This window comes from Strix aluco, chromosome 2, assembly GCF_031877795.1.
Source record: "Strix aluco isolate bStrAlu1 chromosome 2, bStrAlu1.hap1, whole genome shotgun sequence".
NCBI lineage: Eukaryota > Metazoa > Chordata > Aves > Strigiformes > Strigidae > Strix > Strix aluco.
In genome coordinates, this window is record NC_133932.1 from 45,116,172 (window position 1) to 45,138,997 (window position 22,826).

The 22,826-nt window shown below is 39.1% G+C and overlaps 1 protein-coding gene across 8 annotated transcripts in view; it reads left to right on the forward strand.

Moving 5' to 3' along the window:
• Positions 1-13,220: 13,220 nt before the first annotated feature.
• Positions 13,221-22,826, forward strand: part of DMD (dystrophin) — a 1,148,563-nt gene continuing 1,138,957 nt past the window's right edge. For all 8 annotated transcript variants that reach the window (XM_074814589.1, XM_074814586.1, XM_074814591.1 and 5 more), the window contains exon 1: positions 13,221-13,506. In XM_074814589.1, the coding sequence (XP_074670690.1) occupies positions 13,464-13,506 (43 nt within the window). In that variant the 5' untranslated portion in view covers positions 13,221-13,463. The remainder of the gene's footprint in view (positions 13,507-22,826) is intronic.

Below are 22,826 nucleotides of genomic sequence, written 5' to 3' on the forward strand. Positions count from 1 at the left end.
CCTCATGTAGTGATGACTATATTATTATGCTTTATAGAACTGGATCTTTGTTCTTGTAAAACTATGGAAAAGATAAACTAATTTTGTAACATATTGTTTTTAATAGACAGTTATATTTTCTTGCTCGTTTTGTCATCAGTGGTTGTCACTTATTAATACCTCCAGTTGCTTAACTTGAAACAGGAAAATCTCTTATAGCAGGAAAAAAATCCAGAAAGTAAAAACCCCACAGAAGCTTTCTATTGATAGTTATAAAAATTACATACTGTTTTCCCTCTCACAACTGAAATGAAAGGCTGTCTCCAGAGTGAGGCTTTGAATGCTGATCTTCAGCTGTGAGCATTTTCCCAGCTAAATTATAAACCCTTGAAAGTAGGATATATGGTAAAAAGGTGGAAAGCTCTTTAATTTTTTGCCATGCAAACACTACTGTACTAAAACATGCAGTACTATTAAATTCAGAGGTCGCTGTAACTACAAAAGATGAGAATACCAGTGATTTAACCTGTGTTGCACTATTCCCATCAAAGCTTACCAGCAACATTTTGCCTGAGAGGCACTGGGGCAGTGAAAATAAAGAAATTACTGCATCTCTGGGGGTGAAAAGAGCTGGTATGACATTGTCTACAGAGTGTTCCTTGGTGCTTGAAGTGGGGCACCGGTACGTGATGTGTCCAATCATTTTTCCTTTAAGAAATGATTGAGCATCTGAGAGGAGTGTCTGAGGAGACCAGCTGCCTGCACTGTTTCTGCGGGTGCCGGGGAGCAGGCTGGAGTGAAGGCTGAGCTCCCAGGGTAGCTGGGTGACATGAACCTTTGGCATCCACAACATCCAGTAGCAGAGCCCTATAATTTAGCTACATGTAGTGTGAAGAGGTACTTCTTTTTCCTTGTTTTGAACCAGCCACCTACTGATTTCCTTTCATTTTTTGTCTCTTTGTATCCAGCTCTTGTGCTAAGAGAGACTGAAAAATTGTTCTCTGTTCATCTTCTATAAAGACTCATGATTTAGTACACCTCAGTTATGTTCAGCTGCAGTCTTTCCCTTTCCAGGTAACTTCAGTTCATACAAAATGTCCTGCTGGGTCAGACCAGTGTGCATCGAGCCCAGGATTATTTCTCCAGCAAATGGCATCAGGAGATTTTACTCAGGAAGAGCACATGAGCCTGGACACTTTCTGAGGTCCATTTTCTAATCTTCCCCCAGCATCTGCAATTACTGTATTAAAAATGCTAGAGGTTACATTCTGGCCCTCTGTCTTTTAGTATCTGTTTATAGACCTGTTGTCTATGAGTTTATCTAATCTTATTTTAAACCAGCTGATAAACATCTCCTGCCATAACCTCCTTGAGTGGCAGGGTCCAGAAGCTGGTAACCCACTGGCTGAAGAAATACTTTCTTATTGTCTTTTATACCAATCGGGCATTATATACCCGTAGTTGTGTTGCAAGATTTGGTAAATTTCCTTATGCAGCTTCTTCACCCCCTCCATGCTTTTCAAGCCTCAGTCCTATCTGTCCTTCTCCCCCAAGCCTTCTCTACAAACTGAAGCATGCCAGCTCTTTGAGTCTGTTCATAAGGCAGCAGCTCCAGCCCCTTGATTGTTTCCAGGTGCTGTTCTCCAACTGTACTGCATCCTCCTGGACACCAGAACTGCAACAGCCCTTCAGGTATGGACATACCACAGGCTTCTGTAGCAACAAAACAAACCCCTCTGATTTGCTCCCAGCACATGTGGGGGTGCCCAGCATTGGGTCAGCTCTTTTTGTCCACTCTGCACATTGAGCTGATGATTCTGGATAACTGTCAGTGATGATACCGGGACCTCTTGCTGGACTTGTACCTGCCTATTTGGGCCTCACCCCTTCTCTTGCATGGTTTAGGTGATTAGTCCCTTGATACGTAATGCTGTGCTTCCTCCTTGGTTGTGTGCATACCTCGGGCAATCTCTTCCTCCTTGTCAGGTTCAGAGGATCTAACTATCATGCTCATTCACACTCTCCTCACCTTACCTTGAAGACTCTTCTTTAGTCAGTCTTTATATGGAGGCCATTTCTCCCTAGCTTTCAATCATTTCTGTTGTCCTTACTTTTCCTGCTATATCTTTTTAGTGATACAGGAAGTAGAACAGCCCACAGTATTCAAAGTATGAACATCTGAAGACTTTAAATAATACCATAATGATATTTTGTATGGTGCTCTCTATTTCTGTCATAGTAATGGCCAGCATTTGATTTGCTTTTTGACAGCTTCGAAGATGGAATTGATATTTTCATAGACCTTTTATAACTCCAAGATCTCTTTCTTGAGTGGTAATAACTAGTTTGGAGCCCGTGCTGAGTACGTAAAGTTGAGATTTCTTTTTCTCCACATAGTCTTGATATTGAATTTCATCTGTCTTTTTTATCGCCTACTTGACACTCTGAGACTCTTCTGCATCTGTCTGCAGCCAGCTTTCATTTTTATTTCGCTGAATACCTTAGCACTATTAGCAAACTCAAAAGTTGCCTTCTTTTGTAATGATATAAATGCATCTTATATGTTGACCAGCCCTGACGTTGATCTATGAAACTTGGCTGGTGACATACACATTTGAGAAAGCTGAATGCTTTGGGCATTTCTTCCCTTTTGTCTTTTAATGATTTGTTTGCTTATGAAAGAAAGTGGCTCGCTTATCCCATGACATCTTTGTTTCTTTAAGGTCTTTAATGAGGTGTCTTTAATATACAATCTTTAATGAGGTCTTTAATATACAATCTAAATTCTTTAGATTGTATAAACTAGGTTTCTCTTGACTGTGTGCTCACTGACTCCTTCAAACAACCCTACCAGATACATGAAGCGTGGTTTCCCTCTGTAAAATCCATTAGCCCACTACTTCATATCTGTGTCTGTTAATTCTATTCTTATTATAATTTCTGAAAATTAGACTGCTACCATGATCAGACATACTGGTTTTTAGTTCCAGAGGAATTTTTTTTAAAGTGGGCATTGCATTTGGCACCTTTCATCCAGCAGATGTTGAAACAGTTTTACACAGTAGCTGAAGTACTTACTGTGTCTTTCATGTATTTTGTACTTGAAATATGTATCATCATAAAAGCATTTCAAGCCTATTTGTATATTTTGGATTAAAAAATATTTCTTCCGATTGTATTGGTAGACTGATGCATCTATATTCTGGTCAAGAATATCCTCATGAGAAGATCTATACAGGTATATTTATCAAACTGGGAAAAAAAAGTCATTGGAATGACTGTAGTGACAGAGTACTTTAATCTGAAATATTTTTTCTGTTTTTAAAAAAGAAAAGAAAGTCATTATTTGTGCTGCACTGGTATGGAATAAATCAGGTGTTTAAACACAGGCCATTTTAAATGTTTGACAGTGACTGAAACTGCTGGCTTGGGCTGGTGGTTCACACCCAGGGTCTATGGAAGACCTGTGCCTTTCAGGAGAGGCGAGTATAGGCCACAAAAATCACCATGAAGCACCTAAAACAGTATTAGATAAATGAAGTTCAGTGATCTGCAGCTCTCATAAAAAGTGTATAGAGGTCGTGACCAATACTTTGCTCTCCAAATCCCTGTGCTGCTGCTGTCCTCTATATGGGACATGTTGCTCTATCTTCCATGGACTGATTTATTTTAGAGAATTTTAAATTTAGCCCACTTTCTCCAATATTAATATATCAACTAGTTTTACTTATGTAACATGCATAATCCATGATTTACTGCATAAAAATAGTTTGAGGTGCATTTTGCTCATATGAAGGTAGGCACTCGAGCTGTATGTAAGAGAATCTATAACAGAAAAGACTGCCAAAAATTTATGTTTTCCATATTAGTAATAAAGCTGCCCCAGTTCTGATCTAAATTACATTTTTAAGCTTACATGAAATGGTTTTAGAGGAAACAGTTGTTTACACACAGCACACAATCCCTTTGGACTTTTGTCAGCCCTCAGGTCTAATCACATAAGCACTTGTATACATATTGCATAAGCAACTAACATGCTCAAAAAAAACCCCAACCAACCTGTAATTTAAGGTGCACTGATGAATTTAAATATTTTAAAACAATTAAGACTTGAAATAATTATTTATAGATTTCTTAGGTCTTAGAACTCCTTAGTTGGACCTCCTCCATGTTGTCATCATAATTAGGTGCCATTTGATTGCTGTTGCTTATCATTAATGATTAAAAATAAATAAATTTAGTAAATTTTCCCATCATCTGTTCTTTTTCTGTCTTACAAAACATCACTGAATTCATTGAATTTTACACGTCTTATCTCATTGCCATCAGAGTGTCTATCTTCACTGGAATATATTTAGTAAGATTAAAATCAGCAGGCAGCATGAAGGTGCACTGTATGGTTCTTCCCTTATAACTTTCAGTCTGTGTTTTCTTTCCCATGTTCATTTCACAGATTCACAGGTAACTTCAGTTGGCATAGGTTCAGTACAACAAGACAAATTAGTGAGTAGCTGGCTGTACTGATTTCCCAGTCTTCTAAAAAGTGTATGCCTTCGAGTGGTATGTATGTATGTCTCCAGAAAAGCTACATGAATATTAATGTAATTTATGCAGTGATAATGACTCTTACAAATTTCAGTCTGTAATGTAAGTGACTTGTAGTCCTGAAACCATCACTTTGATCTCCTTTCCTGTACTCTGACTACTAATTTATTAGCCGTGGAGCTATTTTGAAAAGCCTGAAAAATGCACAAGCCACTCTGTACTTATCTCTGATTAAAGTTACCTTTTTAAGATTTATTTTTTTTAGTGAGAGTTTGCCATTCTGTTGTTTTGCTGAACAGGTTGTGTAACTTGCCCAATAAAAACTAATAGATTAGCAAGTAAATTTTTCATTTTCTTCTCTACTAGAAAATTATGCATGCTTTCCACTTAAAGGTCAGGCACTACCTAAACTACTTGACAAAGCCTGTTACTTAACCAAAGAGCTTTAGTTCACCAGTGTAATTCATCAGGAATTGAGTGTCACATATTTTGAGTGATAAGAAGATAGAATGCCTCCTCTGCTTTATGGAAGACATTACAGATAGATAGATAGATAGACAGACAGACAGACAGATATGCCAGTCTTTTGAAAGGATACAGAGTATCTGCTGTTACCAAACTGGAAATGAAGTGCACTTCTTGTATGTAACAGTAAAAGATGATAGGAAGGAGGAAGGACTTTAAATGTATAAAAAAAGAATTCTTTTTCAGGTTTTGATTTAGGTTTTTTTTTTTTTTCTGTTATGTTAGAATTACTAATTAAACATTGCACTAAGGAGATATACTAGCAGATCTTTGGTGTCACTGATCTAATCACATTAAAATATTATGAGCACTCTGCATATTAAATGTCTAATCTCCTGAATCTTGTAATGCTGTGGATCCTGTGTATTTGAATTTACCTGAGATTGGACAAATTTCTTTTGGGCCTAATGGATAATTTGGTTTTGAAACATATGCTTCTAACCCTGCCAGAATACAAGAGAGAAAAATATCAATATGGTTAAGTTTAGGAAGGCGTTTCCTAATTGAACCAGATTCTGTCACAGAACAATAATCTTGAGCACTTTTTCAAAAATTGTTTATATTTCTACAGAGACAAATATCTCTTTTTAGTGGAAAAACTTCTCTTATGATACTATTAATAAGAATTTATCGGCAAATATGTGTAAGGCAGTCTTATCTTGGCTTTGCACCCTCCTGGTCAGCATTGGCCAGTTTGACAAGGTATTGGTTTGCAGCACCACTAGTATCCAGCATGTCTTTCATTTTAAGTAGATTTTTCTTTGGTTTTATTTCCTGTGGGTTTATTTTTACATTCCCTTAACACATTTTTGTGTTTAGTGTCCTATTTTTTAATCACAGTTCACTTGCAGCAGCAGCATTTCACAATCATCTTGACATTTGTAATGTCAGCTCTGCAGACTTGCATTAACCTCATTTTGCCATCATCTTGATGTACTAACCTGCATATAGACCCGAACAGAAATATTTTAACATTCATCCTAGTGTGTGCAGTAATGTCTCATTAGACTTGAACTAACAGAATTTTGTCATCGTAATTTGCTGTCATAATAACCCAGTCTTCACAGATTTAATGTGACAGTCTTTTGCCACTGTAACTAAGGCTTTGAGCAATTGTCATCCGGGGGGACTTAAGGTGAAAACAATGTAATTAAAACACAGACACTTAATAGTCCTATACTTTAAGCAGTTTGTCACATATCTGCAACAATATTTAATCATGCTAGTGTTTAGCACTTGTTTAGCTTGTAAGTGTACATTTTCTACATGGGAAAGAAGAAAAAAGAGAAGCTGAATGATGAGTGACTGGCAGAACTGCTAATAGAATTTAGGTCTCCAGATTGTCAGTGTGTGCCTGTATCCATTGGACTGCTCTGCTTTCACAGCACAATTAATTTTGTTTGAGATTAATATAAACTTGGAACTGTATGTGACATGTCATATTAACTAGTCTGTAATTCTTGTTTCAGAAAGTTACAGAAATACAAAGGTGAAAGGCATTAGATTTCTTCTACTGCAAGGGCTGTGATAGATCAAATACACTTTGTTACCCTTGAAAGAATTTGTTAAACCTCTCTTTACAAGCTTCCACTGACAAGGGTTTGATGACCTCTGTGTATATATGTTTTCATCTATGTAAGTAACTTAGTATTTTCACAATTTTCTCCTAATATCAAATCTAAGTTGACTTTACTCAAATGATGTCCCTCTCCTTGGCATACGTGAAAAATAATAGAGCATTGTCATCTTCAGATGCTGAAAGGCAGCAGCTATGTACTCGGTTGCCTTTCCTTTCCAGACTAAACACGTGACATTCCCCCAGTCTTTTCTTTACAAAGAAAACTGCCTGTTTGGATCTTTGTGATGCTAAGTGGTCTCCTGCTCTCCAATTTATCTGTGGCTTTCATAAACTGTTGTGTCAAATCTGGACGCAGCTGAAACGTTGGCTGGAGCAGAGTCAAGCTAAGGGAGTACCTGATGGGGTGACTGGGATACTGCATAGGCGGCTGGCGCTTAAGTTGTGTTTCCCTAAAGAAATCTGTGTTTATGTTAGCAGCTAACACATTTGCTATGCAAAATGTCCTTGAGTTGTCTTTGGCAGAGCTGATACAGCTTGCCTGCAGACCTAGGTGAATTCTCATACGTATGGATTGTTGACACTGATTCACAATTGCCTCTTAGTTCCTTATTGATATTCTTTGCAATCAGCTTGACATTTTTCCTCTGCTCCTTACGTATTGTATTTGCTTTTGTTTCTTAAATACATGCTTCTCTTATAGACTAAATTTGTTTTTGTTTGAAGTTGTTTGTTTTTAACCAGAGGAACTTCTTTTCTTAGTAATGTCATGTAGGCACCTAAACAGTGTTTTCAAACATCTTCCAATTATCGTTCACATTTCTCTGTTTAACTTCTTTCTCCTTACTGATGAGGGTTTATAACTGTTTTCAACTTCATGAAATTTGGTCCTCTTAAAAGATGTATAGATGTACACACACACACGTTACCATCACCAGCACTTGCTTGTGCGTGCACTTGGTCTTTCAGTGATATACATGCATGTGAATGCCTGTGTGTGCATAAAAATTGGTTAGTATTTCACTGATAACAAATGATGCAAGTAATCAAGTTATTATTAGCTGCATTTAAGCAACCGCTTGTTGTGGAGTCTGGGGTCAGTTCCTCTGTAATGCTGATGATGTTGAATACAGACTTCCCTTGATCAAGTTTCAATGGCTTTCAGCATTGGGTAAATTTCATGTGTTTTGGACCCACCCTGAGAACATAACTGCGCTAAAGGACTTTCTGTTGAACTGGGGGACCTCATGTGATGTGCTGTGTCTCACTTCTAGTCTGTGTGCCGAGATTTTCTTCCTGTGGATGTTGAGAAGACAGGGAGAAGAGTGACATGGTCTGGGTACACAACCAAGGGTTCTTAGATACTCAGACACTCTCCAGAGGACAATCCTCTCAGTGGGTTACATGGGATACTTATGGTGATTGAGCTGAGTTACGTGCCTAAATCTATACAAAGTAATATTAGTTAATAAGATGTTCTCTCTTCTGGTCATCTGAGCCTCTCTGGAGAGATTAAGACCAGATATTTTATAGGCATAAATGAGTAATTCTAATTCCTCTTTATTAGTTGGACTCCTACCATATATATATCAGTAATTAAAATCTTCTTCCTCTTCCCTTCTTCATACTCTTAATATTAGTTTTTATACAATTTGCTATCCTTTCTTAACACTTTCCTTTTGATGGCTCAGTATAGCTGCTGAGTAGTCTGGTCCACCTGACTGCAGTTAAGACTGATTTAATTTCTGCTGAGGTGAAAGTTTCTGAAAGTTGGAGAATTGACAGGGTTTGAGAATTAAGTTCTGTAAAGCACGAACATTATGCATATGGGAAATGGAGGCAGCAAATACTGCCCTGCTAAATCTGCTTGGGACCTTGCCCCAATGAGAGTTCCCCTAGGTAAAAAAAACCTTGATTGTTCTTTAGCTGAATCTTTCCAAAACAGTTAGTGATTACTGCTTGTTTTCTGAGTGTTACTTGTTATATTGAACTAGTGAACCCAGCCTTTCTTTGTGCTAGATGCTCTCCAAAAAAAGAGTAACCCCTATTCCACAGAAACTATGGCATGAAGGAGCTAGCTTGCTTGGGGAGAAAACAAGCACAGTAATGAACTAATACACTGTTTCATATGCTAGAGCATGTTTTCAAACAGAAGTGTTTCATGATATAGAAATACATTGAATGGAAACTGGTTGTTTCTTAACAGCCCCTTGCATATGAGAGAGCTTTGCCTTAATCATTATACTGACTGCTAATTTTCTGACTATAAATTTATATTTAGATCTTCCACACTGGAAGCCAAAACCTACTACTACCTTCAGAATTTAGAGCAAGTGAGTTTTTGCAGACTTTCTGGTCTGCAGATCAAATAAATATACAGAGAAAAATAACCCATTGCAACCTGTACTAAAAACCTCTACAATGTATTCTTTTTTGAAGTAAAAATAGGCTAAGAAACAAAAGAAAAACATTCTTCAGTGGTTCACATTGGAATTTTTTTTTTTTTTTTTTTTTTCTGATTTCACAGGAAAATCAGAAGCTGTCTGTTTACTTGTGTGGTGATAAAGCTGTCGAGGATTTGTTTTCCTTCTGTTGCTCACACGCAAGTGGTTTTTTGGGTTTTTTTTGTTTGTTTGTTTGTTTTTTTTTTGATAACAGGAAGTGAATAATAAAAAGACTCAGAGCCAATATACCACCAGGGCAAAACCCCATGCTGTGCATTAGTGCTTAAAAGATTTCCATCCTAGTTCTCCCTTCACATCAGTCCCATAGTCCCTAGAGCTCAGCACTTCTCCCGTACAGATAGATGTGGTAGATTTGCAAATACTGGCAAGAGCACAGAGACATCTTGTTACGAGCTTAATGGCTGAACTGAGCGACGGGCTTGGATTGCCTTTATTTTTTTTAGATCAGATTTGGCAGGGAGTTAAAAACAGGGTGGAATAAAGGTTGAAATGTTTTATGAAATTATAATCAAAATATCATCTGTTTTAGGTTTATGCTGTAAGTGCTCTGCCTGATGTTGAGTTGTATTGGCAAACAGCATGTGCCACTGGGATGTTTAAAAAGTCATAAGAGGTTTGTAAATCAGTTCTGTGTGGCATGCTACCTATTTGTTATTTTCCTGTTTTATCTGTTAGCAGGAAAGGAGATGCCGTCTGTGTTAGATGATATAAATGGCAATATGGTGTGCCTTCTTTTGTTAGGGGTTGGTTTGGTGCTTCTAACATAGTAAATTACAGTGAGATGGAAAATGTGTTACTTTGTGGTGGTTGTTAACATGAAGTTCTCATTTGATTTATTTATGTTGAACTGGGGACCTGTCCTCCCATATAAATTATTCTGGCTGCTATAATATTTCTTTTCGGTGTCAAAACCATAATTTTCCAGTTGTGTCTCCCCCCCCCGACAGAGAAATCCTGAATTTCTCCATAGCCCTTTAATATGGTACAGGAGAGGAAGAGTTAGAGACCTGAGAACTTGGTTCCCATGTCCACGCTAAGGTTTGATCTCTATCTTCAAGTCCTGGACTCCCTCTTGTTTAGCTTGCTGCGACAATAAACTTGACTGACAAATCTGGATATTGAAATCCATTTCTTTTCTAAGGTCACACTGATGTATGCTGCAACCAATCTCTGAAATGGTCCCTGAACAGTCAGTTTATTGTTGGGCCTTGTTTTCAGATTGCTATTGGCCTCTTCGGCATTTTCTCCAACTCTGCATTACTGTCACGCTCATACCATTAGAAAGGAGAAATTTTCAACTTTATCAATACTTGCGTTTTGAAAGGACTTCTTAAGAGGGAAAATAAACAGCCTCTGTATAAAGTGTTTGTTAATGGATGGCTGAAAATCACCCTAACTGTTACTGTGAAGAAGACAATTTTCCTTCATTTAACCCATCAGTAAACTGAGAAAGAGGAAGGCAACATTAAACTACAGCTGCCAGTAATCATTTTTAAAAAAATATAAATTTTTAACCTTCCAAATTGTCTACATTTTCCAACCTCTCTTTGACTTTGAAGCTTGACCCTTTCCCCTCTCGTAGCACAGACACTGTAGTCTCAGAGCAGCAAGCAGTGCTGCTTGGAGCCTGCTACTTGCAGCATCTAGAAGGAAGAGGCAGGTGCCCTCCATACCAGCATTCATCGAGTGTACATTAATTACTTGACATAGATAAGACAGTGAGGCTGTGACTTCTTCTCTGTTGTTGAAGAGAGGCAGAGCTTTTAATGCTGGTGCAGACAAAAAAAACTATGAACAAGCAAACCTGGTGTGTCAAAATGATAAACCTGTTCCAGGTTATACATGAAATATAAATGTACACCGTGCTGGCTGGTATGGACTGACAGATGCATATAAAACTTCTTTTCAGTAGAGTTGATTTTTCTCAGTGTTAACCAGTTACATCATTCATAGCTGATTAAAATAGTATTTAATTTTTAAGAGCTTCTCAATTTGCTGTACACCCCCTCAAAACCAAAACCAACAAAACCCCCCCTAAAAATCTAAACTCAACCAAAAAACACAGTAGATTTTAACACTTGCTTTTGTTATTTCTCTCTATGGCCCAAAAAATCAGCTCTTCTCCCATTGACTGGAGCGAGCGTCAATAGGAGGAAGGGAAAATGTTTCTGGGGTGAAGGTTTCTGCACTTCTGTGAATGGACCGGGGTTTCTCTTGAGACACAGAAGTTTTGAATATCCCCAGCAAGAAAAGGGAGAGCAAATCTGGATTTCCTGCAGCTGGAGGATTGTTTAATTGGTAAACTTGTAAATATTGCTGCTATTGCTGCTTCTCTGAGCCATGTTTTAGAAAAAAGTATTGAGTAGCACTGAACTTTTTGCAGAGCCTGATCTGAGTATTTGCTGACGGTCTCAAAGACGTCAAAGAGGATGAATAATCCACATGAATTTTGTGAATTATGACTGGAGTTAGATATAAATGGTCTGCAGAACTCTGTCAAGATGAAGACCCTCTGGTTATATTCAGAAACAGAGATTTAGGCACCTGGAAAGTTTTGAAGAAAACCTTTGTTATCTTGAAATGAATAGGAACCAGGAGGATCACAGTTCTAGCATTAGACACCTACCTCCAAGATAACTTTCACTTGTAGTCTATAAGTACGTTACTGGGCCTCTGGTTTTGACAACATGTGCTATCAAGGGTGACTTTAGATGTTTTAAAACAGAACTTTTGCACAATAAGCAGTTCCTTTCCTGAGTTTGCTCAGTCTCCTTCTCCCTCAAATAATCAAAATGCTGCTGCTGTCAGTGTGCTCTGCTTCGCTTCATAGTATTTTCTACATCAGTTCATGACTTGCAGTTCCTGTGGGCTGCAAATTAATCCTTAGGAGTCTGTTGGCATGTACTGTACATCCAGGTTCTCCAGGGTATTAATTTGACTGTTGGTGTAGAAAATGCTGGTGGCTGTAAGGGTATATTATGCACTTCACTTTTAAATTTATTCTTCTGTATAATCCAGGAATTTACTTATAAACTTGTAATCACTGTGACTAGACACTTTAACCTCTAAAACTGAAAAATAACTTTTTTCAGTTTTTTAGGGATAGAGATTAAAAAATAATGTAATGGACAGCATAAGAGTGTTTTTTCAAATGACTTTTCAAATGAAGCCACGAATTAATAACATGATTCTTTATGGTTTATCTCTAAAGTCCATATATACTGTACAAAGTATATACTGGAGAAAGCAGCCTTATAAAAATCTGGGTTTGGGTGGAGGATGCTCCAGTCCTGTTCCAAAGTATTGTGTGGATGCCTGTTCTTCCTTCCCATATAAACTAAGGAGGCATGGGATGGAATGCAGCAGGAGAGCTTGAGCCCAGGTACCACCTATTTGGGACCAGCAGTTTTGGGGATTTGGGAGTGAAGCGATATTCCTGCTGTGTGGCCCGTGGTGTCAGGCAGTTTGCGTACAGTCCTGCCTCTGCTTCTGCGGGGCATTTCTGGGCGGTGTATAGCAGCAGTACTGCATGGTTTTGTTGGGAGTGGAAAGGTCAATTGTAAGTCAAAAGCTTTTTTCTTTTCCCCTTTTTTTTTTTTTAATTAAAGCAGTTACAGATTTATCACAACCTATGTCAGTATTTAAACACTCAGTTTGGTGACAGCACTATTTTTGGGTTTGTTTATTTTTTCCCCTGCTTGGGAGAGAGGTTGCAATCCCAAAAGTCTCGTCTGGGAGTGAACAGCCGGATACAGGAGGGTTACCGCTCCTCTCCCAAAAAGGGAGGATCCTGTCTGAGGATGGGCTGGGGGTCATTCACTGGGGAGGGGGCAGATCTGTTTCATAGGCCTCTCAGGGGAACTGCACAAAGGGAGCAGTAAATATCTTCACCCTTCTCTGTAGCGCTGTTACTTGGAAAGCTGCAACACATAATTTAAATCCATTGCACATGCCACCCTGGAAGCAGAGCCTTATATGTCGAGTGCATGGGCTGTCCTATTATGGGAAATCAACTTTGTTTTGAGGGAAGCACACAGCATTGCTTCTGCGCAGGTCCTGGAATTTGAAACATTTAGGGGCCTCCAAAGAGCACTGGCATTAGTTACCATGCCGGCTGGGTGGAAGTGAGGATCCCTGCCTCTCCCTGACGGGGACGCAGACCCTGCCAGCAGCCAGCCCGGAGCTGCGTCCCACCGGGGTGCTTCTGCACGCTCCTCCACAGAGCTGCTGGGGCTTGTGCAGGGACACATCTGTTGTTATGCAGGGACAAGCATAATTCAGCAAAAGCTACTGGAGCAGCAAAGTTGGAATATACTTTGCCAAGAAATATTTTGCTCTTGTTTTCTTTTTCCTCTTTTTTGTGGAGAGATTTCATGTCTGCTCACATGCTTTGGTATGAGGAAGTGGAAGATGATTGTAAGTATGAACAGACTGACATAATTTATCACAATATTCACTTTGACAGAGCAGTGTAGTGATACGCAGCCCACTAACAGCATGCATTTTTGAATGTTTACTTTCCAAGTCTAAAGGAGGAGAGCTCCAGGGGGGAAAAATAAAGAGAATTTTTTTGTCTCTGTTAGGGGGGTAATATCCTGTACGTTATCTATAAAAGAAATGCTCCAGAAACAGTACCCAGCTCTCCTTTGAATAAAAATAATCCATTTCTTCCTAAGGTTCACCACTTATTAAAGCATATGGTTAGAAAAGAAAGAAGTGAGAAGACAGACCAATACATTTGAAAAAAATTGTGTCATTATTCTAATAATTTGGCAACACATCAAAGGATTAATCAGTTTCTTTGAACTTTAGTGGCATACGCAGTTTCACTGCCTAATATTAACTTCTGGAGTAAGAGAGCTCTTCTCTGGACACTGAACTTTCTGGTAACAACCAAATGAGGGGGTGTCAGTTTTGCTTGAAGTGAGCAGCAGCTGAGCTCTCCCATGCACTTCCCAGAAAAGAACAGGCATGTTTTCCAGACTTGTGCTTGTTTGTTAGTTTAAAACTCCTCTCTGTGCAATAAGAAGAAAAGAGAGGATGCCAAGAGTAAGAGACTGAAGAGAGCCAAGAATGAAAGAACGACAGAGAGTTTTAAACTCCATCTACCATGCTCCCAAATGACCTTTCTTCTTCCTCCCCTACCCAGGCTCCCAAAACAGGTTGTGCTGAGGGAAAAAAAAAAAAAAGTGTCAATATTGTCCAGACTTAATCTATGGTCCCCACCCCCTGTTTTATAATCTATTTTGTCTCTTCCACTTTCATCTTAGTCCTGTGTGTTTATAATAATAGAATTTCTGGGTTTCTCTATTTTTCTGATCATAAAAGCCATATACACTGTCATTTCCCCCCACAACATATAGTGGACTGTATGATTATTAATTTCTGATGGAGCTTTCTGAAAATAATACTAGATTTTGTTGTGTTTGACAGGAAAGGAGCTTAAAACAGAAAATTTCAGGGTGCGGGTGTAGTCTTATGCCATAGTTTGCTTTTCAAACACTCAAATTGTGTTTTCTTGTGCAGTAAGTAAGACTTAAATCAGCTATAAATTTTCCAGACAGTTTTGTACCACTGTGAGAGGACCTGCAGTGATAGCACCCTTTACTTACTAGACACAGTCTGACAGTTCAAGAAGGGGTAGAATAGTAAGATCATCATCATCATCACATATTAAAGAATTAGGAGACAGATTGTTTCACTTCTGAAAATAGCGGGGGTGGGGTTGGGAAGAAGAAAAGTTGTCTGTTTCTCTTAAGGGGTTTTACTCCTTCCTGGCAAGAGAAAGATGGCGTGCTCTAGAGCAAACCACATAGTGCTGAACCATTTCTACCAGTCCTCTTCGGAGGATTTGTTGTCTTCATTTTTCTATATGGTCCCTTTCCAAGGGAGTCACAAGATCAGCCCAGAATGCTCATCCTCAGCCTTGAGGAGGAGACCGTGCTGCAAGGGAAGCCAGGCAGGTGCTTGCTAAATAACGGGAAAAGATCTTTGCTTCTTAGCTCAAAAGTTATAATTGCACTCTGAAGATGTAGTAGGTGAAAGAAAGAAAAAAATAGCTGCGTTAGAGCTTTTGAAAAATATGAATAGAAAACCAGAACTGCATCTAGCAGATGAATAGCATTCATGACAAGAGCCATTAAATCACTTGCTAAATTATGTCATGTAACTATGTTCATATCTAAAATGAAAGGGAGCTGTCCTAGCACTTCTTGGGAATTGTTTAGCTGAATTGATTTCCTCACCTGTATCCTCAGTCTTTTAAAGGGCACAGCATTTTTCTAGATATAATTTTGTATAATATTGTCAAAGTTTTTTATAGCTGTATTTCAATAAAAAAGGAGAAACCGTATCTGCATTTTTTGACAAAGTGTGTCCAAAATAATGCTCTTAAATTTATCCCCAGCCTTTATTCAGGACATGTCACTTCTCATATTTGTCGCCTGTGCTTGCTTTGCTTCTTCATCTATATTGGACGAAAACTTCTTGCTCTTAGAGGTGATAGCAGTCACTTACACCTTGCATTGCTTTTAAAATCCATCCTTTCTCTTTACTTAAAGTCCCCTCTCCAATCCTCCATCCATCTCTGCATTCACCTCTTTTCTCTTCTGCTCTCTCTCATGCTGCAGCAGTAAAGGCAGGTTCTCTGATCCCCGCTTCCTCTTGTTTCTGCTGAGAATGACCTTTGTGAAAACATAGCGCTTTCCTGAGCTATTCAGTGTTTACTTCTGCCTGAGTTAGACTGTAAACTCCTTGGGGCAGCGACTGTCTCTTCCTAGATTTCTGCAGAGTCTTTGACAATGACACCTCGATAATAAAGTGATGGGAAAATGAGGTATCATAAATTTCATTTTGTTTTAATTAAGATGAGATTACTGTGAACTTTATCTCAGAAGCCACCCTCCCTAGGGGATTCAGTATCATATGCTGTATTTCTTCTTCTAGCAGATATAATCCTCTTTCTGCATCCTTAGTCTGACAGGGAACCAAATTCTGCTTGCAGTTGCACACAGACATTCTCTTTCTCTGCTTGGATTTGCACAAAGTAGTGACTAAAAATAGAATTAATCATCAAACTAGAGCCAGCGTAGAAAAGAAACTAATCTTGCCTGAAATATGGTGGCCACAAGGGGTCTCTTACCAGTTATCATAGGTTTACTGTAACAGGAGTCCATCTAGGTTTGTGCTTTAGCTCAGGTCAGAAGTGTGTTTTCTGAGGTGAATTCCCAGATATCCCTGGTTATTACTGTGTATCAGTGCGCATCCCAGAGGATACGCCATGCATCCCTTTGGGAGAAAGCTGAACTCGGAGATGCATTCTGGGTTCAACTGATGGGCAGAAAGTCCCAGTGGGTGTGCGGGGCGCTGAGGTCATGCTGAAGCTTCTCCAAAATGAGCTTGGTGACGCACGCACACCTTGGGGAGAGCACTGGGTTGGCAGCGCCAGCTCCTTCATGTTACAAACCTGCTCTTGTTGGGTCATGTGGTTTTATGTGGCCCAAGACAACTCAGTGAGATAGGAGGAGGATGGCATCAAATTTCTTTGGATCTTGGATGTGAGGAAAGAACTGCTCGTAAAGCCACTTCCCAGCTGGTGCAGGAGGTTGCTTCATCCTGTCTGCTCCTACCACGGTGTCCGCTCCCTCGCCCCTGGTCCTTAGGCTGCCTGTGGGCATCGCAGCTGGCTATGGCTCTTTTCCTGGATGGTTATTAAGCAGGGAACCACATTCAAGGAACAGTAGTCTGGCAGTGTGCTACATATGAAACTGGTGATCCTGTGAAAATTAACCCCCTCACCTTTTTTTTTTTTTCCCAAAGGAAAAGATGCAATTATGTTACTAGTAGAATATAGTTAATGATCAGATAGCGTTATTTATAACTGAAAAGGTACAATATTTGTAGAAAAAGATTAACCCTTGACTAATACTGTGAAATTATTTGAGCCTCAGAATTGTCCAAGGGGTTAAGCATTTTTAAATGATTGCCAGAGGGAACAGGATTAAGCTCATATATTTTTGTCATGGATTACTGTTAGACAAAATCACGTTGAACGGGACTGTGAACCAAACTGCCTTGATTTGAAAAGGCTGACTTGTTGATTTTCACAGTACATTTTCAATTAAATCTTACCCCAAAGCTTAATTATCATTTGGGAGGATAACCACTGTACTGTGTTATTGCTAACTGCTGGAAAAAGACCCCTCGATAAATTTAGTAGAACTTTGTAGCATCATGTTGCTCTGTTGAGGATGATGCACTTGTGATAATACCGCTTTGCTGTCAGGGGAAGCAGAACAGCACTGGGAACTTTAAATAATTGTGCCTTATCAAAGACTGAGCTTTGTGGAAAGCAGAAACAATGGTTAGCCAAGTGTGGCTTTGCAGATCGGCTTGCCAGCTGGGCTGTGCCAGGGAACACGCTCCTTCATCTTCCTGGAAAAACACATGTGGAGCAAAGGAGTTGTTTAGGTTTGGAGTACTTGCTGCAGAGACCACAGAGACTTCCCTTCTAGGTTACTTGCCACGTGATGAGTTTTGAAGGACAGATAGGCTGGATTTTAAGAAAGTCACAATCTTTCTTGGTTCTGGTCACAAGTCCTATTTTAATTTTTGGTTATTATTTAAAGCATGAGTCTGATAATATTTGGAAGGTTTTCTGGTCCTTTCTCTAATTCTGTATTTTTAAAATAATCCATATCTATATGATTAAATTTTTATCAGTTGCATTCAGTCTTTTATTCCTAAAGGTGAAATATAGTTTGTAAGTGCTGCAAGCATATGTAGAAGAAAGAAATAGTATTATGTGAGCAAAAGCATATATTCTTGTAATTTTGAATATGTTCATAAAAGATAACAGTTAAGATGGCACATTTACACTTTATTTCTTTTTTAAAACATTTTTAAAGGATCATGATCTTCAGCAGAAACAAATTAGCATAATTCTAATCATAAAAAATATACAGCTGTAAGTTTCCTCATAGAAAACATTAAAGAAGTATGTTACTCCTAAGGGTGGTTTTATTTTCTACAGTATTTTTCTATGGAGTATCCTATTGTTTGGGGATTCCTTGTTTTTTTTTTTTTAAAAAAAGGGCTTAAAACTCTTCAGTGTGTAGAGAATGACCTACATGGGGACCCAGAATATGACGTTTTGCTTACCTTGCCTTTGCTAAAAGATTTTGAAAGATCCCTGGGGAACTAGTGGGATTATGAGCACCACAGAACGAGAGAGAGAGTGTTTCAGTAAAGCTAATCAAACCTTTTGTGCCTGTTTCTTTATTCCTCTGGTTATCACTAAAGTCTGAGAAAGTTGTGGGTCTCTTGCCCTCCAAAAGTGTCCCAGTAAAAACAGCAAACACAGTATCTGACATTCTTAATATAAATTTATGAAGAAGATGGGCAAAAATTTACTTGTACCGTGCACTGGACTAGGTACACGGCATTGCCCGATAACCTATATTTCTTATAAAGTGTGGAAGTTGTTATCACTTCTGAAAAATCAATTACACTGACTGCAGGAGAGTGGGCCCGTGAGAAGGAGAACCTCCGTGTCTCGCCCCACCACTGCTTGCCCTGTTCTAAAATTGGTGCCTGCCCACGTGGCTGAGCGTCTGCACACATACACGCTGGTTTTTATGGGAAATTATCCACGGGTAGGGCTTTTAATTTTGTGTAACACAGGGAATTGAAGGAATTTAAAGGGTGATTGGAATTTGACATTTCTGCCTTTTTATTCTGAAAGATACTTTGATTAAAGTGTTGGAAGGCTCAGCTAATGGAGGCGTTGCTTCTATTTCAAATATACAGAGTATGAGATTTGAAGGCAAGCCAAATCACAATGAGACGGAATAATGATGTCCTTGGTTTATTTTGCACTTGGTACATTCAGGTTTTGATTGGATTCTGAGTGAGGCAACAGTTTTCTCTCCCAGAAAGCAGTGCTGGTCCTTGGAGGCTCTCAGCCTGTTATCAAAGCAGAATTGTTTTCATGTGAAGGTCATGGACTGCAGTGGCAGAAGAGGGAGAGAAAAACCAAAGGGGTGGTGGGGGGAGGAGAGAGGAAGGAAAGAAAGGAAACAAGAAAGATTTTCTTATTGGTCCTAACCAGATACAAGCCTCTCATAAGAAACATTTCTGCAGTAAGACCTATTACTACTTTGACCCAGCTAGCACTCTGCTGATGGCATATATATCAAAAGATTTGCAGAGATCTCTGAGGTCTCTGTCCACCTATCCTCCTCCCTCCTAACCCTCTTCCTGCTTGTCACGCACAAATACTTCAGTAGTTCCCTTCACCGTGTTCTCTCATTTATTTTTTTCCCCAGTATTTTAAAGTTTTTCTTTGGAAAAGACTGTTCATTAATTATTTCTCTCTGTACAAAGCTCAAAGCTTCCCAGCTGTTGCTAAGGTGGTGGAAAATTAATGCAGGCACTGTATTTTCTAAAAGGTTAATAACATTATATAGTTAGCATTATTGGAAGCATTATTGAAGAGCACCTCATGAAGTTCCTGGATGATGGATGCTGTAAATAAGCAGATAGGAGCCCATGACACATTCTGGTGTAAATGGCTGATTCTGAAGATGGGAATAACTGAGAAGATTTGTGCTCCTTCCTGCAATACAGGAAAAAATGGTGTTAGACATAAAGCTATCCTGTCAAATTCCTAGGCTTAGAAAGTATGAGCCAGCTCTGCAACCCTTCCTGGCTCTCTAACCCATCCCAAAGCTGATCAACTCATAAGAAAGGAAAATGTGAGGACGTCTGTTCTGGGCTGGGGGGAGCAAGAAGAATGAAGGTGCTCCTTGCTGCAGAGAGATCCAGGTGGGACTACTCCAGAGGCAGTGATCCTGCCCAGCTTAAAAAAAGGCCATTAAAACCCCACATCAAAATGAAGGGGAAGAGGAAACTCAGAAGGTACCAACCTGTGATGGACTGATGGTGAATTTGTGGATGTGATGTGAACAGCCTTACTAATTTGAACAAACTCAGTTTAGTCTTTTCTGTGTTACTTTTAGTGAAGATTGTTAACAGCCCAAAATGAATTATTACTTTGCACTAGATTGCAGGAAGACAACAATATTTGTTTTATTCATTGGATTTTACTTACTGTCAGCCTTCTTTTATCATGTGATTTAGTACATATTTTATGCTTATTTCCTGCCCCACCCTTACAATCCCTGCAAACAATGCTGAAAACAGCGATCAGTATATTTTTACACCAAATTCTAAGGCCACATTTATAAATGCTTGGTCAACTGATGGTTACTCACTCTCCAGAAATGCAGAAGATCCAGATTAAAGTGTTTGCTCTGCTTATACTCTCTATTTACAGAGGAGAAAGTTTCAGTTGCATCGGATGTTGAGTGGAAACCAAAGGTGAAGCCAAGTAACTTTTCACAAAAAGGAATTCTTGTTTTCTCGCCAACATGTGAACAATTCCTTTTATAGTAGTCTGTAAAGGACAAGCATGTTATAGGGTTGACTCTGTCCCATCTGTTCTTCCTAATAATTAATCAGTTCTGAAAGCTCTAACAAGAGCAAGGAAGGAAACTTAAAACTGTGAAATAAATGGTGAATTTCAGGACCAGTTATGTAACAGTAGAATGTATAACACTTAATGGAAAATAAAAAAAAAAAAAAGCTTTATAAACATAAGAAATCATCACAAATCTGATTTTTTTTTTCTGTCATTGTTTAACATTCCATGATATCTGCATCCTTGCATACAGGATGGCTCAGTGACACTAGTGTAGATTTAAAAGCTGTTGCTTTAATCAAGATGCTTTCTAGAGAGCATGTAAGTTGAAATTCTACTTAACTGTATAAAATTCTTCTACTAGGAGTAAAAGATATCCCCAGTGAAGTGGTATTTCTGACCTGATTACCTGAATGATGTAAAGCCTTAGAGAATGTAAGTTGGGGCACATTTTTGCCTTGGGAAGGGAAATCTAATGGATTATGTTGCCCATCTCTATTTCCTGTTCAAAACAAGGCATATCTATTCAGAATCAATTCAGAATTACTGTTATTTTTAGCACAGTTACTAACTTGATAGTGTTTTTCAACTGTTACAGCTAAAAACCATAATTGGAAACATTTTATGTTTTGAAACAAACTGAATGATGGTGAACATTCACACTTTTGTCTTGTAAGGACAAACCTATTTTTCTTAGGGAATAGTGGCTGAATTGTGAAACCCAAACTCTTTCTACTGAAACTGCTGTCAGCTCTCTTCTCTTTAGTCCTTTTGCCACTTCCCCTTTTCCCTGAGTCATATACATCCATTGCTGTACTGCTTTAGCTACTTTAAATAAGTCCTTTTCTCCTCCAAGAAGGCTTGCTAATTTTTGTGTATTGTCTTAAGCTGACTTAACTGTCATTTTGCCAAGTCTTCTCAGCTGCTGCTACTGCTGAATTGTTTCATTTTGCTCTTGGCATGTTTCAGGCAAATGTGAAGCAAAGTTTACTTGACCAGTAATCCTTCCCTTAACTGAAGGAAAGACATGGTTCAAAGGACTTGTTCCAAACATGGATAGTTTTTTCTGTAAATCTGTCTACCATAGACACAAAGATTTTTTGCTTTTTATCTGAGAAATTCTTATCTAGAAAGTGAAAAACATCTTAGTCCTAAATAGTAACCAAGGAATTAATTTTTTCCTAGTGCAATAAGTCAGTCTGTGGAGGGTTTTTTTGATGGTCTTATGAGTTCCTAAGAGGTGTTGTGTCTGTCTTGGAGTGCTTCCAGAAACCGTTGCTCAGCCTATAAACTCATGAAATTTCACAGCCTCACAGACCAGATGAGGCTGGAAAGTGCCTCTGGAGATCATCTACTCTAATTCCCTGCTCAGAGCAGGGTCAGCAAGAGCAGGTTGCTCAGGGCAATATTTGGTTTTAAATATCTCCAAGGATGGAGACTCCCCAACTTCTGTGGAGCCTGTTCCAGCATCTAACCATCCTTGCAGTATTTTTTTCTTCTTACGTTCCTATGGAATTTCCTTTCTTTCAATTTATGCCCATTGTTTCTCATCCTGTCAGTGTGCATCAACGACAAGTCTGGCTCTGTATTCTCTATTCCCTCCCATTGAGTATTGAGTATTTATACTTATTGATAAGATCCCGCCGAGCCTTCTCACCTCCAGGTTGGGCAGTCCCAGCTCTCTCAACCTCTCCTTACCTGAAAGGTGGTCTGATCACTCAAACATTTTTGTGGCCCTTTGATGGACTCGTTCCAGTATGCCCATGTCTCTCTTGTACTGAGGAGCCCAGCATTGAACTCAGCACTCCAGCTTTGTCTGACCAGCGTTGAGCGGAGAGGAAGGATCACCTCCCTTGACCTGCTGGCAACACTCTGTCTAGGACACCATTAGCCCAGGACACCATTAGCCTTCTCTGCCACAAGGGCACACTGCTGGCTCATGCCCAACTTGTTATCCACCAGGACCTTTTTTGTAAAGCTGTTTTCCAGATTGTAGGTCCTCAGCATATAATGGTTCATGGGGTGGTTCCTCCCCATGTGCAGGACTTTGCATTTCACCCTGTTGAACTGCATGAGGCTTCTGTCAGATCTCCAGCTGGACTTCGTACAACTAGTTCCAAACCTTGAGCCCAGTAGTTCAGCTAATTTTCGGTACGCATCACTGGCCACTTAACTAGTCCATACAGTTTGTTCATGAGAATGTTACAAAGGCAGTCTTGAAAGCCTTGCTAAAGTCAGGATAAACAACATCCACTGT